General features: G+C 33.2%; 1 protein-coding gene and 1 long non-coding RNA gene across 6 annotated transcripts in view; one reads left to right on the top strand and one right to left on the bottom strand.

Moving 5' to 3' along the window:
- Positions 1–528: 528 nt before the first annotated feature.
- Positions 529–21,108, bottom strand: part of LOC126923469 (uncharacterized) — a 44,274-nt gene continuing 23,694 nt past the window's right edge. The window contains exons 1-16 of one of the 3 annotated variants that reach the window (XM_050736942.1): positions 14,414–14,592; positions 11,697–11,915; positions 9,994–10,298; positions 8,880–8,951; positions 7,879–8,102; positions 7,690–7,787; positions 7,224–7,535; positions 6,756–7,142; positions 6,447–6,685; positions 6,064–6,344; positions 5,806–5,962; positions 5,522–5,724; positions 5,287–5,435; positions 4,907–5,218; positions 4,422–4,831; positions 529–4,312 (exon numbers count right to left, since the gene is read on the bottom strand). In XM_050736942.1, coding sequence (XP_050592899.1) covers positions 3,751–4,312; positions 4,422–4,831; positions 4,907–5,218; positions 5,287–5,435; positions 5,522–5,724; positions 5,806–5,962; positions 6,064–6,344; positions 6,447–6,685; positions 6,756–7,142; positions 7,224–7,535; positions 7,690–7,787; positions 7,879–8,102; positions 8,880–8,951; positions 9,994–10,298; positions 11,697–11,810 — 3,825 coding nt within the window. In that variant the 5' untranslated portion in view covers positions 11,811–11,915; positions 14,414–14,592 and the 3' untranslated portion in view covers positions 529–3,750. Of the gene's footprint in view, positions 4,313–4,421; positions 4,832–4,906; positions 5,219–5,286; positions 5,436–5,521; positions 5,725–5,805; positions 5,963–6,063; positions 6,345–6,446; positions 6,686–6,755; positions 7,143–7,223; positions 7,536–7,689; positions 7,788–7,878; positions 8,103–8,879; positions 8,952–9,993; positions 10,299–11,696; positions 11,916–14,413; positions 14,593–21,108 lie in introns of those variants that run through there. The other 2 variants (XM_050736941.1, XM_050736943.1) reach the window with 2 other exon arrangements.
- Positions 13,027–19,707, top strand: LOC126923482 (uncharacterized). 3 transcript variants are annotated; one of them, XR_007713187.1, is made up of 5 exons: positions 13,039–13,194; positions 13,307–14,457; positions 16,188–18,329; positions 18,396–18,724; positions 18,945–19,707. It is a non-coding gene; the product is annotated as an uncharacterized LOC126923482 (long non-coding RNA). The 3 variants fall into 3 exon arrangements; XR_007713186.1 differs by having other exon boundaries at positions 13,048–13,194; positions 16,188–16,461; positions 18,076–18,329; positions 18,396–19,707; XR_007713185.1 differs by having other exon boundaries at positions 13,027–13,194; positions 18,396–19,707.

Here is a 21,108-nt window from a genome sequence, read left to right as displayed (position 1 = left end):
AGAAAAAAAAAAATACATATATATATATATATATTACACACACATATATATATAAAATATAAAAGTCGACATTTTCTGAATATATTAAATCATTGTCGAATTAATTTTTAATCTCCCCTTTTACTCAAATATTTAATATAAGATTGTATCAATATAATTAATATACTCTTATATTGTATTATATTTATTGTATTTTATTGTATGATGTAATTCATTTTTTGTTGCATTAACATAGTAGATATAATGCAATATTTCCAACTTCATAAACTCCTATGATTCTTCTTTGAAGCATGTTTATATTTTGACAAAATTTATTATATCTTTAATTTAAAAAAGATAAAAGCATTAAAATATAAGCATTCTTTTTATCACACTTACGTCTGATGTATACAAAAACGGAAAGGAGTACGATAGTATTAAGAAGAAACATACGTACAATGATTTAAAGCGTGTATTAAAAGGGAATCATTTTTTTTAATGTCATGACGATTAATATAAATAATTATTCGTGATAAAAAAGAACCGTCATAAGTAAAATTTTTTAATAAATCGTCAAGAAATGTTGCTAATATGTTACATTATGCAATTATGATATACGCAATCATAGTTTTGTACAACTTTACATTCGAATAGGAATTCAAAATGAAAATATATATATATATATATAGCAAACACGAGCAATAGTATAATAATAACTATAAATAGTAAATGTTTCGCAGTTATAATCTATCTACGTAAAATTTTTAATTTCTACGTAAATTTATTATACTTAGATACGATTTCAAGTTTCGTTATTGGTTCCGATATAATATTGCAAATGTATTTTCTTTTTTTTAATTTATCGTTCATAACTTATTTGACTTTGTACAATTATGTTCTTGTCCGCTAGATACTTAAACAAAGTCTTGTAGTACACTAACATACCTAGACACAAACTAAATGTGAACCATTCGTTAGACTGATAAAAATATAATACCTTTACAATATATGAAAATAATACACATTTGGTTTGTACGTACGCATGTTTGATTAATGCTACATTCATAATACAACGTTTCCTACAATTTTTTTTTAAATCTATTATAATACGTAGTACTACCGATTTTTGTTCATTTACGCACTTCTTATTTCCTTCCCAATAAGAAATAATTATTTGAGTATTCTATTCTAATTTCCTTCTTTGAAATTATCTCTGAATAATTCTTTGAAACATTCAAATTGGAATTTTTATAATGTACAACAGATTTAGTTTTGTATTGCTATTGATAAGTGCATTTGATAGAAGAAATTATTACTAGTTTCCCTAGAAATTGTGTTTCAGAAAATTAGCTGGTTTAATCATTATGTTGTACAGTTTTATTCATATCATATAAAATAATATTTCTGAAGTAACAAATAAATATGTGTAATTAATTGAAGCTAATATAGCAAATTAATATTTAAGGAAGTTTTCTCCATGTTATGCTGTATCAATTTTTGCAACAAAGAATGTTACATACACATATATTTTCATTAAAATAGGTTTCTTATTTTTATATATTGCATTATTCTGTTTGCCATCAGACGCATTTAGGTTCTTACTAATTTTGAACACTCCTTGGATGGATATTATGCAATTATTAATTAACTGTATAGTCGTTAAAAACCATGACAGTATTCCTCATTGGATGTTTTTCTTTGGATGGACTTGCGCATTATAGTACTAAAATCCAAGGCAATCTTAAAAACGTGCCTTCTTTAAAAATGAAGCGCTTAGTCTCTTAACTATTACTTAATTCAGTTTGACAACAAACAAAAACTGGTCAAAAGATTGTATAATCGTTATTTCTTAATATTTCTATGGTTTACAACATCTACAGATAAATATCTATTATAAGTATCTTTATCGGATTTTAGTGAGTATTCTTTAAGGTTCTAATTAATTGCATTCTGTAAAATGCATTCTTTTTCTTTAACACAGACAATATTTAAATATATTTGAATATCAGTAAAATGAAATATTTAAAATTCTATGCTTCCTTCATCCAATCTCATTGAGATACAATTCTAAAATGTTATAATCTGAATATGAACAATTTTTTGCAGTGTGTTGCAGTGTTATTATGGTTAATACATTGTACATTGTGCGATATCGAATTTACATACTTTAATTAATATATCTGATTATTAAGATTGTATAATATCTTTCTTCGTTATCACTGAAAATTCTGATTTCCATAATATGTTTTGATACACTCAAATACAATAGAAGATAAGAATTACATATTCCATATTGTATGATTATAGTGGAATACAAATATTACACTAGTATCGTTTATTATAAAATATAATAAAATCAACTTATGTACACATTATTATTAAAGTCAACAAAAAAAAAAGGTATAGTAAAAGAAGATATTTAAAAAAGTTTACAGGCATTATAAGATTTGTTCAAAATAAATAAATATACATCATTACTTATCATGTGTAAGATTCAATTAGTAATTTGTAATTCTGAATAATCCTAATTAAAAAATACAGAATTCTTTAAATTGTGCTTGCATTTCTTAGGAGAGAATAGTGTAAATAAATTGTAACTGTTTTGAACTGTTTTACTGTCAGATTAAGCGATATACTGGCAGCTTGATATTTTATAAACAGTTTATAATGAAATAATCCTATGATATTATCTCATATGAATTATGTAAATATCGAAAGAGAGCAAACTTTTATGTATTCCTTTGAATGGCCTTTAGCATGAATAACAAGAAAATGTATTTGAATTATTATTACATTAACAAGTTTATTTATACAATTAACTATCTATATACAATATGTCAATAAGAATGTTGCATAACTTCTTTAACATAGATTTAAAGAGGTTTTTTTTTAACGGCACTGGCCATTCATACGCTAATATTTTAATTATCTGACTCTGCTTATAACCTGTATACATAAAAATTATGAATCTGTAATGACATCCCAGACTTTGCAGATGAGCACATTCTATATACTTATTATATTATCAACCATGACGGTTCACTTAAGTTTTAATAGAAATTAATACTTTTAATAGTGACCACTGATTAATTAAATTAATCGAGTACTAATTTAGATGGTTTTATAAGATATCTGATTAGGCACAGAAGATGATTGTTGCAATGAAAGTGATATTGGTATGCTGATAATTATACATAATAATATGTATATGTTAATGTAAATTCTACAAAACATTTATCTCGAATGTTTAGAACGTTTATTTTTCCTATGTTTGATTTTGATCCGCGAAATATTAAGATAAAATGATTTTGATAATGTGCTACAGCAGGCACGTATATATACCATTTCTGAAATTTTGTATGTATTTTTATACACATCCTGATGTGATTTTAAAACGGGGCTTATTGGAATTATAAGTCATTATTCTAATTAAAAAAATGTTTTCTAGTCTTGGCTCTCAAGTTACATATTCAAATGCAACTGAATCTATAATAATAAACTTTCGAATCAGCGGTTTCCAACGTTCGTCTTTTTTAAAGTAAAGTTCATTTCGTGCATTTTAATTGAAATTTCTCTTGTTTCGACGAAGAACAATTTTATTTAATCAACCTCAGTGTAATAAAAATGAAATGAGTAAATGCAGGGTTTTTAAAAAAAATTGTATAAACAAAAGATCTATGTCTAAACTGACTTTTGCATAGTTACACTTATTTGTTTCTACTTGCACCTATTATATATAGTATATTTACTTGGCGTAACAGTAAACTCAGTTCAAACAGTTGTTCCATACGTACTGAACATCACTCTGGTGGTATCTGTGTCCAGAGTAACGTCTTCGGGAGATGCAAGATCGACCTTTATAGATCCAGAATTGTTTCTTCTCCTAGTCATGCCACCACCCCAATTCGACAGCGTCCAATGATAAGTTTCGCCCTCTTTATCGGTGTTTGTCGTTCCCTGAGTATCGTTATCTTTATCTAAGCCAGTTTCAATAGAAACCGAAGAATGTGAAGCTACCGAATCGAAACTAGAATCTGCAGCCCCTCTGTAACGACTAACATATTCGGTGGACATTTCACCGGGCGACTCTTCGATTGCTTTCAATATATTCTGACAAAGTTCGGAATCGAGGGGAATCGGATTTTCGGAATCGCGATTATGAATGGTAACAGCTATGTGTGCTGGATGCGGAATAGGAAGTGGAATAAGCAACTTTTCTGCACTGTAAGGACGAATTTGCCGCTTCCACGGCTGCCAGCGTGTCTCTGTTGTACCATTCGTGGACGTTGTGCGTCTTCTAATTTTTGTCGATGTTAAAAGTCCTCCAGTATCACTATAAATGAGAACAACTTCTTTAATTTGATTCTACATACTGATCGTATAATACTTAAAATTTTAATATTTAATATTTAGTAATATCAAAAATTCAGAATATTTTTTACCATCGCTTATCTGATTTCCTGCTATTACTAGTCTGCTTAGCGCGTGGGTTAAAAGCTGAGACCTCTAGGTACGGACTATACACTTGTATATTTCCACGTGGTGCATAAACTGCGCCGAGCAAATCTGGCCCATTAGTTCCGCCGATTTCAGTGCTATGAACCATATCTGTGTAACGCGATAAATCGACTCCAGGATGAGGTTCTAGCCTGAATTTCGTATCTGCGTCATCGAGAGGTTGAAGGAAATTTAAACTGAAAATATCTGCGTACATGAGGCCAGCTAAACCAGCCCAGTCACCGACGCTTAAACCTTTGTTCTCCCAGAAATCCTCTTCGTTTCCTGATAATCTCGCGAACACATGACTGGGATAAAGGCGTTCTAACATAAGTGCCCCTTGTTGTATTACCACCTTAAAGATGGAATTATAAATGTATAAAATTGTAAAATAATTTTTGGGATCAAAGGTGCTTTGGCCGATAATTACCTTTAGATCAAAGGTAGTAAGTTTTATTTTACTTCTTACGACCATTCCAAGACCAGTCTGCAAATTTTTTCTACGCCTGTCTAATTTTTCGTGTAATACGGCGATCAGATCTTTGGCTTCCTTTTCTAACGATTTGTACGGATCTTTTGTTTTGGCAAGGCTAGCAGCGAACGGGCCAAAACAGGCTTCTACAAATTGAGTGAAATCCCTCTGGGGTTGTGTAATTAATCGTTCTGTCTCTTGTTGGAAAGCTAACAATTCGTCTAACTCTAGTTTTGCCTCGAATGCAGCTAAAGCTTGTTCAGGCCTAATCTACAAATAAGAATGGAACAATTAACATTAAGTAGTAGTTATTTCAGTGATTAATTTGTAATACCTACTTGATAATAATAATCAGAAGTTAGTCCTGGTCCAGCTATTCTTTTAACCACAAAACTATCACTGGCCGGTATACGACCCCTGTTCTTTATTACTAAATGGAACATAGTCGTATCCCAGACCACTCTAATCCAGTAACGTATCACAGCAACTATGAGATAGTGACATATTTTAAATAAGCGAATCCTTCATAGTTAGATTATTTTTTTAATTTATAATGAGAATATTATATTTTACCTGTAAGTATCACAAAAGAAATAATAGGACACAAAACAAGAGCTACAATTAACGCCGCGATTGGTTGTAGACAGCCTTGTGTACCGATATTCCAAACTAATGCTTCCATGATGACCAAATATCGATTTCTACTTGGTTCTGGGCTATCCAAATCCATTATGAGTGCCATGAATGCATGCAACGCTAAGGTAATTAAAGGCATCCTAAATTAACAAAAAAAAGAAACTGTTACCGTTTTATAATTAAGAAATATTATGATATATGTAATAGTATAATCAACGGACCATAAAACTGCAGTAAGTGCAATAAGAAGCGATCCTAAACTCGTGACTATACAGACGACAGGAAAAACAAATAATATAATAAGTGTTCCTAGAAGACCTTTAACACCATAGTTCCATAATCTATTTAAATGCCTTGTCATCCCTTTTCCAATAAATCCTACAATTAAAACCAATGTTATTTAATCAATGATCAAATAATCATTTTATAAATTCAACAATAAAAAATAAAGCATAGAACTATTAGTTTATTAAATTTACCAGTGTCCGGTTCTGTTTCAAAATGTGTCCGACTCTTACTAATATGTCTCCAAAGTGCTATCAACCGAGAACAAAGAGTGGGCATTTGAGACGACTTCCTAGGAAACAAGGTTCCATTCAATTGACTCAATTCTAGATCGGGAGTAAAGGGTTGTACGAGTAGCAAAGCTCGTATGGAGACTGGACTACACCACGGCACTGCCACGCCTAATAGAAACATCGCATTCCAAGTCCAACACCACGTCCTGGCTACGTAATTAATCCAACGCCACATAGGCCATCTGTTTATAAATTTTAGAACCAATTAATTCTTCATAAATTTACACCAGGAAGACAATGATCTACTAATTTTAAAGAATGATTACTTCATTGTTACAATATACCTTGTTGTAGTTGTGTGTACAATCTCCCTTTCAACTAAAAAGACAGGCTGACTCGGATCTGCGCGAGGTGTCGTGATAGATGTCGGAGTATTGCTCAGCACCGTTGGTATGATTTCAGATTGCCCTTGAAAATTGCGTCTGATAATCCAGTTTTTTGGAAGCCATATCTGTGTCGGCCATTGGAAGCTCCTTGTGGGTGTTTTAACTTTGCGCAATTCTTTCAATAGGACTGGTTCACGCTGAGAGAAACGAATATATTGTATTCATATGCGAATAAGTGTTTATGATAATACCTGCAGTTCTACGTACCTCTTTCATAAATGTTAAATCACGATTAAGAAAGTAAACTGTCTGTTGTAAATTTTGATGAGTGCACAGTGTGAGAGCTTCTTCGTGTGCGCTCCATTCGCACTCTTCGATGAACTTCTCCTCAACTTCTCTCATTCTATCGCGCATCCATGGTTCTATTCGTGACAAAACTGGATGTTCGTTTTCTATATGGCATTTCAACGCTTCTTTCGTTTGCAATAATTTACGCTGCACATTTTTCACTGCTCGATGCATTAATACGACCGACTGTGCTTGCTGAACCAACAGTTGAGCTATTCCGTTACCGAGATCGAGTATGTCTGGATGCGATAAGATGTTAGAGAACACTCGTTGCAAATATTCTCGCATAACAGCTTCGTTGACTTCCTAAAGGTGATCACAATCAATAAGAATATACCGCACAGATTTATGACAACTTCATAGTAATTGATATAGAAGTAATCGTACTCTTTCTATTTCTTCATCCGGCTTTTTCCGCGCTCTCAACTCAGAAATCAGTCTTTCTCTGAAATGAAGAAACCAGCCTCGTGTCTCTCTCTCCAAAATAGCAACTAAAATCGGTAAAGCTTTTCTGATGATGTCTCTGCTAAATAATCTAAGATCAACCACTGCTCCAGCGGGTGTTCCAAATACGAAAGGAACCGGGATAGGTAATAGTTGTGATAATTCTCTTTCCACTTCGAATTTCTCCATCGTTGCTCGCCGAAGCTGTTTTCGTACAAAACCACATAGAAGTTCCAGAGAATCTTCATATTCAGGCTGCAATTTGTAGCAAGATTTATGAAAATCTTGGAAAGCGATGCTTTCCATCATATTAATATTTTTATTTATAATTTCTATTGACATAGCCTTTATTTAAAGTAGCAATCCAATGTAACGGAAATAAATATTTTAAAGGACTTATTCAATTTACCCTGCACACTAATTCGGCAACCAAATACCGGCATCGCTCCTCCCTGATTTTAGCATCCAAATTATGTGCTTGAAGCGATGGTACGCCAATTATAATATCTAAAACGTAATAACGTCCAATTGTATTTAAATAATATTGCCTCTTGCGAATCCATTAAAGATAGAAAGGACTTTCTTAATGAACTCATACCAAGAAGCCGTAACAGTCCTGTTAGTAAAGCTTTCAGAGATTGTGAAACACTGAAGCAATGGGAAACCAATCTGGCTTTCGCCGTAACTACAAGGAATCTAGTTGCCAAAGCGAGATCCCGAAGCAATGCATCTCGTCTTCTGTCTCGTCCACGCTGAAGAAGTCCGCTCAATCTCCATCGGTGCGTCTGCCCAGCGAAATTGATTGAGTCTACTTCGAATTCCCTGAAAGACAAATTGTTTATTAACACAATCGACTTTGGGACAAAAGGAAAAAGAAATATGGAGAAAATCCAGAAACAGAATGTTACGTCTACATTGTGAATATATGTATATATAAAAAAAGAAAAATACATTTAACACAGATACGTACATAGAGAACAAACATATCCTGGAATATGTACAAAATTTTTACATTGTTGCAGCGTTTCTAATTAGTGAATAACCAAAATAAAAGAACCTTACACATCCCACTCCTTATTCGTGGAGCTAAAGCTAGTGATAAGAATTGTTCGCTATAATACAAGCATACTTTAAACGCTCTAAAAATAAAAAAACACAACCTACACCGTATATTAATTGTGTTTTAACAGCTAAGATTTACATCATGCCGTGATTGCCTAAGTATTATTTGTTATAAGCTGTGTTATCTCTACGAAATCCCTCCACACATAGACCAGATATAAATCTTTCTTTTCAGTGAATTCGTGCACTTGGCAATCCCTCGTTTTATATATTTGATCTCTGTCCGATGCAAATCGATCGATTAACTAATCGCCAATTGTTGTCAGGGTGAATTTCAGATGAAGATGAGAAGACCATGCTGTTTTGTGGTGGCATTTATACAGATTTTGGGTTTTTAGAGACATAACTTCTTCGTTAAAAAAGAAAAAAAAGATGATCGTGAAAGAGAGTGATTCCAGTCTCCAAAATCATTGCACAGGGTAACGATCATTGTTTCGGTCAACTTTGAATATTGTGTGACGCTGGTGTATGACATACCCGCATCTTCGAATGCTCTCCAATTGAGTGGCATTCAGCTTCTTCGGTTTTCCGTACTTCTCCTTCTGAAAGCTTTACAAAAATTGTTAGAAAATATCAGACACAAACGAGTGGCTGTTTGGTTTTACACATCCTTACGAAAACGAGGCATCATTTGGGTTTGGTTCGCTCACTATTCTTATATTATCAAAACGAAGTGATATACATTGAGGCTGACTATTTGAATAGTTAAAAAGTAAGATTCCTTTAAGGTTTTGCAAGGGAATTCAATTATCACAAATTCCTCTTTTGCCTTTTTTTTAAATTTGCGTAGGCGATAAACTCATATGACGTTTATACACATGACGTTTTCTAAACATTTACGTATTTCCTGAAATTATATATGTTATATATGTATATTCCTTGCATCCTAGAAAAAACTGGCATCAGTGAGAGCTTCATTCAAGCCTTAAAAACAAGTATCTGTTAGTAAGTACTCGCCATGTTTATACTGTGCGCAGAAAAGTCGCTAATATCTAATTCTAAGGGATACAATCGCTACGATATTGTGTTTCGAAGCATATTTAATTTAAGTATAAACGTCATTAATCCTTAAGTTGCAATAAGATTCGTTAAAGATTCAAAAAGTTCTTAGTCCTATTTTTAATCTTTATCATTCGATTTTTTAAATCAGTACTGTCCAATACTAGAGCACGCGCGCGCGTGTGTAGTTGATTATTTTTATTTTTTAAATATTATTTTATCTACTATGTGATTCATAAAAGACTGGAAATGCTTTGTGTTCTTTTACGCATAATATGCCTTATTTACTCTTTTATTTACAATACGTTTCCTGACTAAATCCAAATACAAAATCTAAGCAGAAAATACGTGAAACCATAAATCTCAAATTAAATCATTTTCTAAGTTACAACTCCAATTTCGTTAGTGACTACAAGTCTTGGATAGTACTGCTTCAAAAAACTGAATCCAATTCGCACTTGGTCGACGAATATCGCAACTGGAGGCTTAAAGACGTCCCTAACGTGAGAGCTTACAAATCTGATACTACTGCTACCTACAAAGATAAAGATAAATAATTAAATGGATATCTCGTAATTATAGGAAAACCTACCCTCGTTTGCTGATGCTTTCCAGCTGCTTTTTGGTCAACCTTCTTGGTTCACCCTTGCTGTCTACGGCAACTGAGTCTAATTCGTCGAAGCTGGGCGCCACGAACAGATCCTTCAGGTGGTGTTTCTTTCTCGCAAGCGTGTCTTCGCCCTCCGTACACGTAGACAGTGCCGGTGGAAGGATGATAGGGAATGTTCTCCAGTGATAGAGGAACTGTTGCGCAACTTCTTTGATGTTGTGCACCAGTGCCTCGACCTCGGCCGGCGCACCACGCAAATGAGACGTATCGAACTCCACCGGCTCTTTCTAATAAAGAGTAAATAGGTTTCTTCGTAAAATATCAATTGTACATAATTTAATATCAATTATATGTACACTTTAAATAATTATTGTTATTTAACTATTTGCTTTTTACAATAGACGGGATGAATATAAAATGTAATGAAAGTAAGTGAAACATTAAAATTTTTGAAAACAGGATTTTTGATCTATGGTTACTGGAGCATTTAGAGATATGCATGAACATTTGATTATTTAAATTAAACGAGTAACGAGACGCTTTTTCCGGATAGATGTTACGGTTATGTTCTATAATTTTATTCATATAGAATAAAATAATGTTCCTGAAGTAACGAATAAATATGTGTAATTAACTGAAGCTAATATAACAAATTAATATTTAAGGAAGTTTTCTCCATGTTATGCTGTATCAATTTTTGCAACAAAGAATGTTACATACACATATATTTTCATTAAAATAGGTTTCTTATTTTTATATATTGCATTTTTCTGTTTGCCATCAGACGTATTTAGGTTCTTACTAATTTTGAACACTCCTTGGATGGATATTATGCAATTATTAATTAACTGTATAGTCGTTAAAAACCATGACAGTATTCCTCATTGGATGTTTTTCTTTGGATGGACTTGCGCATTATAGTACTAAAATCTAAGGCAATCTTAAAAACGTGCCTTCTTTAAAAATGAAGCGCTTAGTCTCTTAACTATTACTTAATTCAGTTGGACAGCAAACAGAAATTGGTCCCGAATCGCATTGAGATACAATTCTAAAATGTTATAATCTAAATATGAACAATTTTTTGCAGCGTGCTGCAGTGTTATTATCGTTAATACATTTTACATTGTGCGATATCGAATTTACATATTTTAATTAATATATCCGAATATTAAGATAGTATAACGTCTTTCTTCGTTATCACTGAAAATTCTTATTTCCATAATGTATCTCATTACATTCAAATACAATAGGAGACATGAATTACATATTCCATACTGTATAATTATAGCTGAATACAAATATTACACTACTTTTATTATAAAATATAATAACATCAAGTTCATCGTTTAAATTAAACGAGTAACGAGATGCTTTTTCCGGGTTGATGTTCCTAAACTAAAACTATTTTTTCTGCTCCAGAAACATTATACTCTTTCTACGCGTAATGCGTATAACCATTAAGCGAGTAATTAACGTCAGATTAAATGTCCAATGTGGTTCTTAGTTCCTTCGTTGTGCAACAGAAATCTAAAATACATACATCTAAAACATTATTTAAAGATAATTTAAAGATAATATAGTATTAAACGCAAATAGGATAGTACCTGGCATTTTTAACAAATAAAGGATCTAAGTCCATTTTCTGTTAAATGGGATTCTCCAAAGTATCATTTTCTGTTAAATACCTCGGGCTGAAGTCCATCTCCATTCTGTCGGTGACAAGGTTGTTGGTTGTAGGCCTGGTGATTCGGTGCCGTGTTGGCGGAGTTGACGGAAGCGGAATTCAAATTGTGGGGCATTTCGCGCGTGAAAAGCGTGCGCGGCGGTTGGGGTCAGCTACCCCGTATACCGACTATCTCCTCATACACCATGCTGCTGGTAGCAACCATTTATCATTCCACGCCCTGAAATAGCAATTATTATTATATATGTATAATCAAAGATCCAAGATAAGAGTTATTTAAAGCATTTTTTGGCAAAAGCTCATTGAGTAAAAATCAATTTTTATTTAAATAAAAGCTATGAATAAATGTGAAAGAAATTATTCAAAACACGATATGATTGAAAAATATTACTTTTTAATTGTTCTGATTACGAATATGAATGATTAAAATTTCTTTTTGGTTAGGAACGACTATTGTCAACGAAGACATTTCAATTTTGGATACCAGTAATCAATATAAATGACTGCAATTTCTTTTGGTAATCAGCAACTACTATCGATGGTGTGCATTTTGTTTTGATTGCCGATAACTATTATCGATGGCAACAAATGCTTTTGGTTACCGTCTATTAATATTGACGACTACATTTTTTCTGGTTACATTTGATTATTGTCATTCATTGATATTCATTGACAACATAAAATACCTAAATGATGGAACTTATGCATCTTATAAAGCGAAGAAACTACATGAAAATATATGAAACAAAGAATAGTATAAAAGATATTGTAGTTTAGATATTTTTATTAACACATGCATTAATAATGCACATTGTACTACAATATCTTTTAGATTATTCCTTGTTTCATATACTTTTATATCGTTTCTTTGCCTAATAAAATACATAATATCTACAATTAATTTTTTTATATTCTCAGTGAATAGGTACTAATTGTAAATAATGTTAATAACAATTGACAATAGCCGATTGTAACGAGAGAAATTTTTTACCGCCGATAATAATTATCCGTAACTAAAGTAAAATGCGGGTCATCGATAATAATTACTAGTAACCAAAAAAGATCTAATCATTTATATTGGTTATTGGTAAACAGAATTAAATTTCCGTCATCAATAATGATTATTCCAAATTAAAATTCTTTAATTAAAGATATTACTCTCATCCTAATAAGACCTTATACTATAACTTTTAAAATTTGTTTTAATAACAATTATAATGCCTCTATATAATTAGGCAATCGTAAAAATTATACTTAATTATTTGTTATACTTAATTATACTTAATATTTTATTATTATATTAATCATTATTTTTATAATTGTATTTACAAATATATATTTATATCGCTATATCTTTTTTATTTATAATAGGACGATAAGGGAATAAAATCATCGTGATGCAATCAGTTTCTGCTAAACATCATACTTTGTTAGAGACAGCAGGTGTCCTCTTATAGCCGAGAGTATATATGAACGTAGGTAACAAATTGATTTTAGATGTAAGTATCGAAGAATAAGGTAGCGTGTTTTATTACATGTAGTAAAAATTGGTTTACTCTATTGTATTAACTTTATTGTAATAACATTATCGTATTAATACGATTATTTTAGGTACATAAAATGACAAATATTGTATGCATGACATAGAATTAAAGTAGCAATACTTCATTAAAAATTACTGACACACCTACGTTAAAGGATTTTCTGTTCCTAAGACACCACAACGAAAAGATTAAAGATGACAGCGATATAACCTCTAATCTACAATGCGACATAATACCGTTCAGGAAAATAAAGAGGAAAAGAGAATCGAACTTTTTAGCACGTTATGTTGATACTGGTAATGTAGTAATATTATGACACAGATCGTGAATGGGAAGTGTATAGTATATAAAAAGATAGAGTTTTAGGTTATGTCGAAGCGAGATTAACGTTAGGTATCACGCGCGCTGCTGTATAAGGCGATTAATTACAATAAATCCTGCGAAGTACGTTATTTCTTTAGGAAATTGCAAGCCAAGATAGAAATAGGCAGAGGCAAAGGAATGCGAAATTCTTTGAAGAAAATCGTAACACGAATCGTATGTATTCTGCGTAAAAGTAGATTTTACTCAATGCACATGACGGGCAAAAGAGACGGGCAAAGAACTGGAATGCTCAGAATGTTAATCGTTTAATGGGATATAATCGGTTAATGGGAGTCTGCATTCAACCGAAGCCTTCCATACAAGCCGGATGATCGCGTTTCGACCCCTCGTGCGACTTCATTTTTCATCACGACAATAAAGATTAGCTTGTCGTTAAAGGTGAATTATTAAGACTATTATGAAACAAGTTGGAAAGCGAGATATCGTTATATGTATACAATAGGCGAGTACGGTGGCTGTGAAGAATATCCACACAACATTGTATTTATTATAGCATTCACACTAATTAATTAGTCTCAAGTATATATTTATATATTTTATGTAATTTCGGCTTCACGGCCGGAAAATGGACTTGATTTTATAATATTTTTTAAAACTCGTATATACTTATATCTTTCTCACACTTTGGTTTTAGACATCAAGTTTGTAAAACTGAGCCTATTCTTATATATAGGGTGCAACAGAACATATAATAGAAACAATAGAAAACGTTCCTCTAGACATTTATTCTATCCGTTTTCGTTTACGGGATACGACGAACTTTTCTCTTGATTTTGTGTTATCTAATTACCTTTACAGAAGATACTGAAGAAGATGACCACCTTGCGTTTTAAGGTAAGCCTGTAGACGTCTTGTTATAAACCCAGTTACACTCTGAATGGTATTCAACATCTTCAATAGGTTTAGTGTTTATGAAAATTCGTTATGTCTCATAAGCGAAGACAGACAGAGCATGTATTTCTACCAACTTTTTTCATTGCTTCTTGTCACATCACCCGTTAAGATATTAGCGACTACAATGCATGTATTTTATATATATATATGTCGGGTTGGCGTTACGATTAGAGTTAGGGTTAAGGGCGTAAACGAATCCCTATTGACACTAGACGTGATCACTATGCAATAGAGGAGATATTTACTAGTGCAAACATGACCATGTTGGAATTGGACAAGTAATCGCGATAATTTGATACTCGAGAAGCTAATGACAATGATCTTAGGCTCAATAACGAATCCACGGTCAACGGGATGACGAACTCTACTCTTCTTTAGCGTCTAAGTTGTACTCAATGTTAATGCATGGGGCCATCACTACGTATCCGAGAGTTACTTGAATCGTCGTCGAGATCGTACCGGATAGTAACTCTCCGTCTCGACGATGCCGTCGAGGAAAACTATAATGGGTGGGTCTAAGGACATGAGATCCTCGGATTCGTCAAAGAAAGCTTTCGTTCCAAAGGTGAGGGAAATTAGCGCTGTTGCTAATTGGTCGATCTCCATATCGGCGTTTTGAAAGAGATGCTGGCCGCCCTTGAGGTGAGGTTGTTGACGGGGGCATCGTTCGTGGAAGATAGGCTTCTCCTATCGTCCCGTAGTTGCAACAAGGACTGTTTGTCTAAATGAAGAACTTTGCTTGACTAAATCTTAAGATTTATTGCGGGTCCTCAAGTTAGCTAAACATACTGCGGAGGTATATTGACATCTGGAGATCATCTTACCCGAAGGATAGGATCTGCGTGTGGCGAGCCACGGAACAGAAACCTTTGAAATATTTACTGCCACGTGTCGCTACGGCTATTTCTTTAAAGGAGAGGTATAGAGTTACTCTGTGCCTTTGTTAGATAAAACGTTCATCCCTTGACCGCGGCTACGTTCGGCGACTGGTTGTCGCCTCGAGCCCAAGCTCACTATCATAAACCTCGAACAATCGGAGCGACATTTGTTTAATCTAAATTACGACATTACGGTATTCCCGAGAATCCAAGGAGAGGTTCCGGTGTTTTTCCATCTCCGACATATATATATATATATATATATATATATATATATATATATATATATATATATATATATATATATATATATATATATATATATATATATATATATATAATAAAGTACATTGTAGTTATTAATATCTTATCAGATTCTTATTTATATCTTATCCTCCTTAATAACTTATCTTATCCTATAATATCGAATTCTATTAACATCTGTTGTTTTATAACTACAGTTTACCCTCTTATTTTTATAATCTTGTTATCTCTGTATATATTCTCTGTTAGTTCTCTGTCAATTATCTCTGTATATATGTAATTATAATAAATAAATATATATATATGTATAGTAGTATATATAGGTATATATGTAAAATATTATGTATGTGCATATATAATGTTCGATTTACGATAATTTAATCTCTCATTCTCGGTTAACAGATTGATGATAGCTTTAAGCTGGCAGATTTCTCCATTATTTTTATGCAAATGCGATTCCTTTCAGCGTGCAGCTAACATTTAATCCGACCCCGTGTCGTATGCATGATAAATAAGCGCACGCTGTAGTTACAGGTCGTAATTATCGCGGAGTATCATTCTTTCGTGCCAAGAAGAGACCGACCTCGCCGCACTGTTCGGCTTTTCCTATCCTTACAAGGGACCCACACATTGTTCTAGACTGGCAGAATACCAACATCGTCTCGTGTTTCCCACTGGGACACAACGATACCTCATACCTGGAAATAATACGCATCCACTGCTTCCTGTCGCTTTAAAACGATTTACTGTACCTTTTTACTTGGGTCTTGTCTATCTAGTCTACAGAACATGTTCGAAATAAGTACGTACACTCCTGCTTGTAAACAAAATAGAGCCCTACTCATTCTAACATCTATTAGCCGAATACCCTAATATCCGAACGGTTTATTATCTGAACATAATATTTCCTAGTAATGGATACTTAGATTTGATAGACGAACTAAGAACTGAATCGAAATTTCGAATTAATTAAGAACAGATACGATAGAGAAATTAATATCAATTATGAAAAGTAACTTCCTTTATTTCGATAGACTTTTAACGAAAGACTTTTCTAAGGTAAATACGTGGCAGGTTATTAAACAGAGTTTTTCATTTACTGCATTGTGCTGAAATTCCTCTGCACCATTTCAATTTGTAATTCTTATTAAAAGAATTAAAAAGGAATATTAATGGTACACACGTTTCCAAGTATCTTTTAATTGTTACTGAAAATCGTAATACCTGTAATACGTAATTTAACGATTATGGCATCTCGTTTGTTCGCGACTCATCCTCATTAATCTTCACGCCTCTTTTCCCATAGCTGCCATTATTCCTGGCATTAGGAGCACGTTATTAATTGCGATATTGTATCATTTCCTCGTTAATTGTGTTAATTGACTCCGATCCACCTGGAGTATACTATTATTTTATTCAATTCCAGCGTCAAAGCCTATGATCTGATATGATTAGTAATGGATTCTCTATTAATCAGATTCAAATGGCTGTTGAAATTCAATCGAGAGAAAGAGTGAGAAAGGAAACCGATATGATAAAAACAAATGAAAATTTCTCTTAGAAACTCGTTTCAAAATAATTAACGACTCTCGATCTTCTGTATGTTCTAGTCTAATTAAAGCATCCCAGCGCAAAGAAATATCTTAATATGTTCTTCTTTTCTACTTTTGAGATCTTAGAGCGATTGTCATATAGACAAATTTAAATAATAAAAAACAGCGGGCAAATTGTGAAAGCAAACGCCGAAGTGGATGTAGAAAGATTGCACTGCTTCATACAAAGTGTGCAATGAGAATTAAAGTAATTTGTCTAGAACGCTAAGATAGCACAGTATCATTTAGGGCAATGTGATATTAATTACTAGCAATAAGGATAGTAGTAAGACTCAGAGGGATAGTACAAATTAAGACTACGTACAAGAAAGATTGTTACTTATACAGAGTGTCCCGAACTTAACTCTCCATCTACAACATTATTTTTACTGACGTTGTCTAGTAGTTGATCTTTGTATGTCCTTTACGTATTCACCTACAAAATAGCTAACATGTAGTACCAAATCTTAGTCTCTTTGACGCCATTTAACTCTTACTAGAAAGGTTTCTTCATAGAGCGAGTAATTTTGTAATATTTAGAAATCATGAAGTTAATTATCTTTGTCCTACTTAGAGTCGGTTACTTCACTCGCTAAGAAATAATTTCCTGTTTCCTTGTTAATGCCACGCTATTTTCCTTCTATATATTTGCCTGTGAAATATGAACACATCGTAAATAGTATCGATGCAAGGGCCAATGGAACTGTAACATCATTTTCCAAGAGAACGGTTTAGTTGCGACTGATGATTCCTTTTTCAAAGTTGATGTCCGCGATGTTAATATGATAGAGTAAAAAAGCTGACCTTTTGGCCTTAATTTTCAGATTCAAGGACAACGTTGCGCGGGCCTTTCGGGTGAAATCTCCGTCAAACGGAAGGTGACAGAGTCGTCAGACTGTCAGACTTATAATGACTTTTATCGACAATATTTACACACCCTGTACATTAGAAAAACGACTTTGTAGACCTTCGTATTTTCGCGGCGATCAACTTCAACGCTTCGATAACGGAACAGAAAAAAAGAAAGGAACGAATTAAAAATAATTGAAAGAAGGAAAGATGAAGGAGGAAGACAAAGGTAAAAGAAAAAGAAAAATCGTCTATCGCAATGGCTGCGACGTGTTAATTATCCAAATGCTTCTAGTTCACGGTTCGAGTGATCGACGAGTTTCACCGTTCCGCTTTGTGTTCTCATCCACTTCCGGGCTTTCAGAGGACGGGGAAAACAGAGCAGGAAGATCTGTCTTCGTATCAAGATTTAAAATTCCGTCTGGCGCTTTACAAGAAGACAGTCAATACGAAGGTATTACAGGGAACAGAGGGAGATATAGGAAAAAGAATAATGGAGTATGCACAGGGGATCTACCGGTAGTTTTCTATTTCTTTCCTCGTTGAAACGTTCCTCCTACAGTATCGTTGAGGAACGGTATCGGTTCTAACTACTCTTCACTGATCCATCGAGCCTTTACAGAAGTAAGTTTTATTTTAAACAGGATAGATAGCTAAGTACATGCTAATTACGAAGGAAGAATTAAATAACGCGATGTAACAGAATAAAATAGCAATGTAATATGTGCAGTTGATGTTAAAACGGGTCTTTACAGTGTTCTCTTTTTGGAATTTATTATAGTTTAATGTTTTTTCTATTGAGAATATTTTTCCTTGAATTTTATAAAGACGTTTTCGTTTTCAGTAAGTTTCTGGAAACGATTTATGATCACCGACAATAATTTGTCCGAGGTCGGACACTCGAATAAGCTACTTTAAGTAGAATGTTGCCGCACGGTCGTACAAACCTATTGTATTTTATTTCTGTGCCACAACACCGACTGTATCCTAGACAAGCTACTTTGTGAAATTGCTTTTTAAAATCTTATATGTACTTAGTAAAGAGAGCATTTTATAGCATTTTATTACCTCAGTAACTTATTACATGCAAACTGATTTGGATTAGAACAATTATGTTGGTGTACGTGGTAACAGAGGCGACGCAAAAGAATATTTCCAACTCTGCTCGAATACGTTCCAAGTAGGTTGGCAAGTGTACCGGGGCACGCTGGCTTTTGACCCACTTTGAGCTTCGCAAGCTCTCCTAACCTTAAAACAAGCACTGCTATTCCAGTCTATACCGCTTCTAATACGTTACATGTTACTTGACTGCAGTTTTAGCATGCTGCATGCGAGGCCTATCAAATTACTAAGGAGGAAGTTTTAATTCTCTTCGATCATCATTTTCGATAGAACTAACTTTTCCATTGAATAACGAGGTTCTTTCGGCCTGTAATAGTCCAACGGCTGCTGAAACAAGGCCTCTAATCATGATTCCAATATATTATGGATTCTTGGATTTGAAACCTTAGGCGAAGAAGATATAGCTACGTCACAGATTAGGTTATTAATTGATAACTGCAATTGTATAAATCATAGCCTAATAAATATGCACATATGTATACATACATACGTACATATATATATATACACAGTGTGTTCCACCTATCTTTTCAGCCTTACTTTCCTATTTGTGACGATACAAAAGATGTTTGTGACAAAAGTTATTCGATATAGAAGGTGACATACTGTGCTTTTACTTTTTATTTTTAAATGAATACCCCCATATTTTTGTTACATATTCTTGCAGCTGACATTTAGACGTCTTCGAAATGCTATAAACTCGTGCCTTTTGAAGTGTCCGTAATCGAGATATGAACTTTAAAATCCGATATGCCGCCGGCATTAGAATTGCCCCATGTATACCACGACGCGACACATAAAGATGTTCTTCATAATGCTACTATGAAATTTCTGGCGTGTTCAAAATAGTCGATCGTTTCCAAGTAGTCACTTTTGGGTAATTATACGTTGTATTGCTCTGTCGAATTTGAGAGTTTACATCTCGGCAGCGAATGCAGCAAAGGGCACGAGTTTGCAGTGTTTTGAAAACGCTAGAACGTCAGCTAAAAGAGTATGTAACGAAAAATGGAGGCATCCGTTCTAAGAATCTTAATGTCAGCTTTGCTGAACGTTTCAAGGTCGTCGCAAGACGAAATGGATGAAAGCACGGTACCTCATCCCTGATATCATACAGTTCTTTTCTGACACATTTTTTTGTTCCAAATAAGGGTAATTAAGGATGATACAGGGTAAGGTAAGGTGTATATACAGGGTGTATCTTAGTTAAATGGGATCACCTAAGCTTCTTAGGGCAAAATTACGATATTTCAAGGGCCATATGATGGTGGCAAAATTCATGGTAAAATTTGTTGAGTTTTCTTTGATTATTATGAAAAGCCAAGTTCAAAGTTATTCTATGTTTCCATGTGCTCCTCAACAAATCATAATTATCTGGCATGAAGTTATGCTATGGTGAACCAAGTTAATGATCATCGTGACGTAGAATATGGATTTTGGTATTTTATATTCTAGAGAAATATGTTTGTTTTAATAATTTTTCCATCAGGAAAGATACTACGTTTATATTATTGTAATTGTAGTACATATCTGTATAGTAAATGAAGATATAGATATGTTTAGATAGGCGTTGAATTAAAATTTAGTTTCAAGGAATAAATTACGATAGAAACAAAATGCATAAAGCGTGCACATATACAAAGAAATTATATATAATACATAATACTCGATACGATGAATATATGCATTACGATATAATATGATATACAATTTCAAATTATTGAATCATTTGCTCGTACCGATCATGGACAAAATATAAATAGTATCAAATTTGAACACGAGTTTCAGTTTCGTTTTCTAAGACGAAACGCGAATTTTTCTTTAAAGAAGAATTACTAAATCAAATCGATAGAGAGCTGGTGCAATAAACGAAGTTCTTCGTGTTCATT

This window comes from Bombus affinis, chromosome 13 (assembly GCF_024516045.1).
Source record: "Bombus affinis isolate iyBomAffi1 chromosome 13, iyBomAffi1.2, whole genome shotgun sequence".
In the NCBI taxonomy this organism is placed as follows: domain Eukaryota; kingdom Metazoa; phylum Arthropoda; class Insecta; order Hymenoptera; family Apidae; genus Bombus; species Bombus affinis.
The sequence above is the reverse complement of the archived record's forward strand: the minus strand, read 5'-3'. Positions and strand labels throughout refer to the sequence as shown.